Here is an 8,227-nt window from a genome sequence, read left to right as displayed (position 1 = left end):
GAGTAGCTTCAGCGCGCTTAGCGTGACAAGGGAATCTGGAAGAGCACGAAAATCAAGGTCGCCCGCTAAGCGCAAGATCAGCTTGCTAAGCGAGACGTTTGTCTCTTGCCAGGCTTAGCGCACGACTGGCGCCAAGCCCAAATCCAGTTACTCACGCTAAGCGCGAGGGTGGCGTTAAGCACGAAGTCGCGATTTCAGAGCCTATTTAAGCCTGATTTGTCAGAATTAGGGTACATCACACAGACACAACAAATTTGGAGACCAGAGCTACATACTTTTGCACAGAATCTGAGAGAGACTCTGGAGGCAACAAAGAGGAGCAGCTGTGCAAAGAAGCCTAGGGTTCTACATTTTTAGAGAGATTAGTGAGTGTTAGAGTGATTGTGAGGTGATAAGAAGAGGAGGAGGGATCCCCCTTCTTGTGTAAGCAACGATTATTCTGTGCTCTCTATCTCATTTGTGTTAGGGTTTCTGTGTATGGCTGGCTAACCACCCTAGTTGGGGATTTATAAGGAACAATTGATGTAATTATCTTTAATATCTAATTAATTGTGTTTTGTGTGTTCAATGCTTCTTTCAATGCTTAATTACTGCATGTTCTTGGCTTGATCACCCACTTGTGTGTACTATTAGGTGACTTTAGCATTGGAAAATGTACTGTTGCCTTAGAACTTGATAGAAGCAGGACTAAATAACTACATTACTAGGGATGGATTGTGGGGTTTTGGTTTTCTGAATATGCTGTGATGATAATGCTGTTTAAGTTAAGCCTAGTCTTACAAGAGGGATCTGCGGATGAAGCTTAGGTTAAATTAGTCTAAACTTACGAGGGATCGAAGTTTAGTACTTCAGGCTACAGTATAGAACACAAGAATATGATTAATTGGAGAAATATCCTCATATGCATCAACTCGTTTATTAGAAAGACCCAACACTTTTTACCTATTACTGTCAACTTTTACTTACTTGTATTTATTGTTTTTACCATAGAATTAGTTTATTTTTGTTTTTAACCATCAATTATCAATGTTTGTTCCAACAATGCCTTACTTCTGAATAAAACTCTGTCTAATAAGCAAGTTCCCTGAGTTCGATACTCGGATCACTCTATTTTAATTTTAAATACTTGACAACTCGGTGCGTTTTCCAGTATTTCATTTCCCTTGAATATATTTGTTAAAAATTGGAGAAAAAGAAACCATATGGGAAAATGAACACATAGTCAACAAACATTGGCCATGATGAACAAGCAATTTCAAACTTCTTAAGGCACTCATCAACTCTTCCTCAGAAGGACAATCAACCAAACTCCCCCAGACTTTCATGACATAATCCGATGCATTTTTTTGCCCAACTAGGGATTTACACTTTGCCTTCACATTCTTATCAACGTGAAACCAACACAACAAGTTGGTGCACTCAGGAAATACAGTTTTCATTGCATTCATTAATGCTAGATCTTTGTCGATAACATTAACTCCAAGGAGGGCATCATGTCTGAGAAAAAGACCTCGAAAATGTCCTAGAGCCCAAACAACATTATTTAGACTTTCTTCCTCCAAATAGGCAAAACCAATAGAGAATGTCATCCCAGTTGGTGTGACACCAACAAAATCAAGTAATGGGAGTTTGTACCTGTTTGTTTTGTAGGTACTATCTATCAAAAATACTAAATTACAGGCATTGCACAACTTCACTGCATCAGGATGACACCAAAAGATATCACGTTCAACATCTTCATCCTTCAATCTATGCCAATAAATATATTGATCCAATTCAAAAAGCTTAATTAGTTGTTGCATTTCAGTATTACTACCTCTTATGAAAGAACGGTATGCACTTCTTTCATCATATATTTGCTTAATTGTTGTATGACTATTGGCATTGTGCTCCTTTAACATTAGTAAAATATTTCTTGGTTTCACCATTGACTATTTTATATCAACAATAATAATTTTTTCATCCTTAGTCAATCGACCAACATATGGATGTCCAACTAATAACTTGGTCAATTCATGGTTGTGACTCCCACACATTAACTTCATCATACATCCTTGGCCTCCAACCACTAGTTTCCCACGCAACTAAAAGGACACCCACATTTTCTACTACCAGTATCTTTTCTTACCAAATCTTTCTTCCTAGCCATATACTGACTACTCCTTTCACAATCAATTAAGACAAATGATGCCCTTTCTCTCATATCAGTCTTTGTGTCTAACCTCATAATCACTGTCACAAAACCAATTTCATAAGCAACAGCTCGAGCCCAATTCAATACCTCATCACGGGTAACAAACACCTACAATGCAATCCAAACATCTTTATTCTTCAAGAGACATTCATTAACTTACTTTAACAATAAAAAATCATATTAATACATGAGAAGTATTTAAGGCATTAGAACAATCAATGTGTTCTGATTTCACACTAGCTTCATTTTTATTTTGTTCATTCATATCAACTTCTGCAGACATTATATTGTCATGCATCTACTGATCTTCGTCCATCTTAACAAAACACCGAAAAGTTTCAATGACAAACAAATGACTCCTAACCACAACATAGATATTCTATCACACAATTTTTTATATTTTTTAAATGCATTTAATAATATAAAATATTAAAATTGATAACCATATATATTAAAAAACCAATAACATCATGTTTTTCTACTTAAAATTCATAACCATATAATACATAAAAATTGATAACCTAACCATATATACTAAAATAAATAATATTATTGAACTTAATTGTAATTCATCAAATTATAAGCACTAAAAACAACCAATTTTAAAGTACAACGACTCAAATAAATTATAAGTCTAAATTATTTTACGATTAATACCACTTCCAAAATATAAAAACAAATACTTACGAATTAATTATCAAACTATACTTATTTAAAAATATTTAAATAACAATATTGATTACATTTAAAATAAACAATAATTTCTTTTTTAAAAAAACTAAAACAATAAAATAAATTAACTTACAGATTAACAACGTAAGTTACTTACGAATTGATAATCTGTAAGTACCATACAGATTGACAATTCGTAAGGTTCTTACGGATTAACTATCATACAGATTGACAATTTGTAAGGTTTTTACGAATTGATAATCTGTAAGTTATATAAAACTTACGAATTATTAATCCATAAATATTATATAACTTACAGATTCATAATTCGTAAGTTTTATACGCAAAAAAAAAAACTATCAAAGACAAGTTGCAACTTACCTCTTCCATTAACAACTACTCTAACCACCACCACAACCACCACTTATCTACATACCTCCGTTACACTTACCTCAACCAAAGCGAACACAATGGACCTCTCCTTTGACGAGAATGAATGAACACGACAAAACCAACAAAATGAATGAATGAACGAGTCAACAAGGTGAAAGAAAAAGCTAAAAGGAAGAACACACAAGGGTATTTTTGGAATATTATAATATTGCTAGGTGCACAAGCAATATGCTTGGTGCACAAAGCAACAATCAACTTTCAAACCAATTAGGGACATAATTTTGGTCTATTTCTAAAATGGCCTCATATCTATTCACACCCGTCTTTTGCTCTTACAACTCCTATTGTTTTGGTTTTTTTTTAATTCTCAAAATATCCCTCTTCTATTTTACCTTTTAAAGATTTTACATAAATTAGTTTCTATAGTAATGTTTTAATATACCTACCTTTGTTAGTAATGTACCAACCTATTCTATTTGTTTTGTTATTAAATTTACATAAACAACCTCACTTCTTACCTCCCTCCAATCCAAGTATTACAAATAGTAGATATTGAAGAGTTATAAAGTTAACTTGATAGTTGAATAGAGAAGGAGAGAGTTTGAGTTTCTCCCATAATTAACATTTACCGATAAAAATAACAAAAAATCAGTAGAATAGTATTTAAGTGATCATACACTCAAGGTAAACATAATGTGTTGTCATGAAAGAAGAGGGGCATGACGAATGATTAAGAATTTTAAATCAAGCCTTACATCCACCGGAGGTGTAATGCTTGATTTAAAATTTTTATGTTGTTGCACAACCTTGAAATCCACCATTGCACCCTTCAAAGAAAGGGAAATGGATTACTTGCATTCACACAATCGTAAATGTGGATTGTTTGATTTAATCCGATGGTTAATATTTTAAATATTTTTTTAAGTTGAATTTGCTAAAATAGTTTGTGAACCGTTGGATCTTCATCAGACGGTTCTTATCGCATGTGTGATTATGTGCTTCCCCCAACTGCAAGAAATCCGGATCCTAAAGCTACAACGCATGAAGAAATTAGAAAGCACCACCTATGTAGTTGCATGGCACCGTTAATTTTGGTCAGACATTAAGTTACTTCTACATTTCACTGCACCGTTTAGCTATACATCCATTAGGAGTTTTATTATATTTTATAAAGATCAATTGCCAGTAAAAGGCAGTAGCATGTATCAATTCAATTACGTGAATTAGTGAGTGAAATTAATTGATTGTGTAAAGCAATTTTTATTTTCTCTAGCGTATACGCTGTGCAAGTATGTACGATATTCATTATCTTGTCCCACTAATAAGCGAAGATGGAAACTAAGCCGTTAATGTCGGAGCACTGGATAAATTAGCACTTGTTTCCTTGATTGTCAATGGAATTTTTGTTTTATTGAGATTTGAGAGGCATGAGGGCAAAAATAAAAACTGCTATTTATAATAACTGGATAGGAGTGAGGGAGGGAGGGGAGAGATAAAATTATTTAAGTAAATTGAATAACAAAATAAGGTGGTATACTTAGTAATTAAGGCAGGTATGTTTAACAATTACCTAATTTTGCTCCATTTCTAATATACAAGCTAACACAATGAGATGAAATAGACAAGGAAACCGAAAATAGGAAGATGAGCATTAAGGGAACGAACAGAAGAATGAAATGAAATTTCCCCTGATTGTTTAAAAGAGTGAGATAAATAAATAAATGGTAGAAAAATAATTTATAATATTCATAAATTTCATTTAATCAACATTTAAAACATCAGACCCCGCCCTAAAGAAAAACATGAGAAAAAGGGTTTTTCCAGTTTCCGAATCTCCCCCCTCCAACCAAACAACCAACTTGCCACCACTAAAAACCAAATACGTAGTAGTTTGTTTAAGTACAAAATTCGTAGAATGTAATGGCATCGTAATGAACATAAAATTACATATCGAAGAGCTCTTAATCAACAATCTAAGAAGTCATCTTCATCGACAAATACGAACATGTGTAACTTACACAGGAGTTAGGACCCATAACCATTTAACTACCTGAGATATAAATAAATTATTCGTACACCATATTATCAAAATTACAGTAACTTTTATTTGTTTTCCAAAATTGGTTGACCCTCTAAAAAATGAATCAATTCAAGCCTATATCCTATATTATTGTCACAACTTTTTTTTCTTTTAGTAAGTGATTGTCATAAAATTTTTTTATCATGTACTTCGACAAAAGCTGATTATTCACCTTCCTTATTTCCCTTGTACGTGTTTATCAGTTGCGTCTGTACATCATGAGAAACTGGTAAATGTTCCTTGTATTCCATGGTGAATTCACCTTTGCCCTGCAGTTATTAAAGAACAACCAGGAAATTAAAAACCAAATACAAATTAACAGCAAAACACGAAATATTCTCGAGTGCATGACACTCACCTGTGTCATTGAGCGAAGAGCTGTAGAGTATCCAAACATATTGTTAAGAGGGACCTGAAATAATTAATAACGGCAACCTATTTAGCAATGACAAATAGACAGGTTATAGCTATAGGTTCACCGTTCACGCACTACATTAATACTTCAACATGATAGATCAAATAAAACCAATCTATAATCATTGCACAGGAGATTTCTAATCATCCAAAATAACAAATTTACAAGCAGGTTATAATCCCAATTAACCCCCATAATTGCACCTTAACATTAGAGCATGCTCTCATCTGTACTTTAAAGTTCTAGCAATAAATCAATTGTGTTTGCAGTTGCAGATCCAAACCCAAAATGTATTAGTGATTGTTGAGGCTTAATAGCAGAAACTATTAAGGCTAATTGACATATTTAGCTTTCACACAGGATCATCCAGCATCACATCAAGAACAAACTCGTATTTTCATGAAGCGAGCTTGCCTAATAGCATATTTACTGTCGAAAATGTAGTTTTTGACCAAGCCATTTAATAGCATTGTGTGATCCATATAACCACCAACCTCATCTAGTGGGATAAGGCTACTGTTGTTTCTCCATAGGTCAACCATAACTAACTACAAAAGTCGTTAAAAATTAAAATACTTTTAAGAGATTAGTTAGGTACTTACATGAGCAGTAATAACAGAATCATCTCCTTCCTGATCATTTCCAACAATCACACCTTTTCTCCTTTATATGAGTTATAAAACTATGTCAGAGAATTCTGAAAATTTACCACAATATCCAGTTAAAAAAGTAAAGAACTCTCACTTGTTGATGTCACCAGCAACAGCTCCCTGAAATTCTGTTGGTACTTTCAGCTCAACAAGCATAACAGGTTCTAATATAACCGGTCTGGAAGCTGCATAACACTGTTACAAAAGCACCACAAATTATCAAAGAATTATTAGTCAATCACTGAAGGAATCAATAGATGAAGACTGGGAGTGATGGGTATATGTGCGATGTCTTTATAAAATGAAATATGGATAACAGAAATGAAAAGGACCTGTCTAAAAGCATAGATAGAAGCCAACTTAAACGCAAGTTCACTGGAATCAACAGCATGGGCAGCACCATCTGTCAAGACAACTCGAAGATTTTCAACTGGATGTCCAATTAAGGCACCACTGTATGGAAGAGAGAAATTGAGTTTTTCATACCAAATATAAGTTTAATCATACAAGCAAGACCAAATTGTATAAACTAAAAAAAATAAAAAATCTAGATCATTACATTGATAGAGGACAAAAGTTAGAAGTAAAATATTAAGCAATGATTAATTTTTTACTCACGAGTTGGCAGCTTCTTTGAAACCTTTCTCAATTGCAGGGATAAAATTTGATGGAATAGCTTGACCCACAAGCAAGTTTTCAAATGCAAACTTAGTTGATGACCCTGCAGGAAGTGGTTCAATATACCTGCAAACACATTGAATACAATATATATCATTAAGAAATAAATGGGGATTAGGGAAGCAGTGCAACCACAACTATCTTCTTCCAAATCGAACAGTAAAAAAAATTTATGACATGATAACTGTTAGGAATCTCTTTCTGAGATTGGAAGACTGAAATCCTAACAAAGAAAACTTTTCCTCACAAAAGAATAGAATACTGAAACTTCCTGTTTATTGAACAAAGAACTAAGAACACAATAGAACCAAGGTAAACATGTTTACCCCCAAAAGGAGCACACTCTCCTTTTCTCACTGGAACTCTCAGTTAAAATGATTTTCCAAAAAGATCCCCTCCCATCTACAACAGAGGGACTATACAAAGGAATACATTCTTCCTAACAAACCTAATAACAAACTGTAACAGATTCCTATCAAAAGCTAAATAACAAACTAATAACAGATATAACACTCTTAATCAGTTACAAAAAAGACCTAGTCAATTATAAGTATTTGTCCCTTTATATCCTATATTGGACCCTTTCTTCCTTCTATAATAAACTTGTAGAGGTTTATCATAGTTAGAGTGCATCCCGAAACCATTCCCAACAATAACATATATATGATCATATGTTCATGAGTAAAACACCATAAACAAATGACTCAGTTGAGACTAAGATATATTTGATAATAATACTTGTGTGTCTCACCCACACAAAGCTGAAATGTATTTATATATTAAGAGTCAAAATACACACTGTCTCTAAATGACAGATAACTACAACAGAGAGAAAAGACATCAAAATATAAAAAACTACATACATAAATCTAACATTCCACCTCAAGCTGGAGCATACAAATTGTATGCTCCAAGCTTGGAACATATGAACTGGATCCAAGATCCTTTCACAGATTTGGTCAAATTATCTGCAAGCTGACAATTTGAGCCAACAAATTCAGTACTAATCTCCTTGGACAACAGTTTCTTCCTAACAAAGTGACAATCTATATGTTTGGTTCTTTCATGAAACACTCGATTGGAAGCAATGTGAAGAGCTCCATGGTTGTCACAATCAGTGTTGTCAACAGCGGATCACGAAAAGC

The 8,227-nt window shown here is 33.5% G+C and overlaps 1 protein-coding gene across 1 annotated transcript in view; it reads right to left on the bottom strand.

Annotated features, from left to right (window-relative positions):
* Positions 1-5,220: 5,220 nt before the first annotated feature.
* The window catches only part of LOC100796646 (elongation factor G-2, mitochondrial), a 72,835-nt gene continuing 69,828 nt past the window's right edge, over positions 5,221-8,227 (bottom strand). The window contains exons 15-20 of the mRNA XM_003516757.5: positions 7,023-7,148; positions 6,737-6,857; positions 6,499-6,599; positions 6,357-6,417; positions 5,698-5,751; positions 5,221-5,608 (exon numbers count right to left, since the gene is read on the bottom strand). Of these exons, the coding sequence (XP_003516805.1) occupies positions 5,504-5,608; positions 5,698-5,751; positions 6,357-6,417; positions 6,499-6,599; positions 6,737-6,857; positions 7,023-7,148 (568 nt within the window). The 3' untranslated portion in view covers positions 5,221-5,503. The remainder of the gene's footprint in view (positions 5,609-5,697; positions 5,752-6,356; positions 6,418-6,498; positions 6,600-6,736; positions 6,858-7,022; positions 7,149-8,227) is intronic.

Source organism: Glycine max, chromosome 1 (assembly GCF_000004515.6).
Source record: "Glycine max cultivar Williams 82 chromosome 1, Glycine_max_v4.0, whole genome shotgun sequence".
Classification (NCBI taxonomy): Eukaryota; Viridiplantae; Streptophyta; class Magnoliopsida; order Fabales; family Fabaceae; genus Glycine; species Glycine max.
The sequence above is the reverse complement of the archived record's forward strand: the minus strand, read 5'-3'. Positions and strand labels throughout refer to the sequence as shown.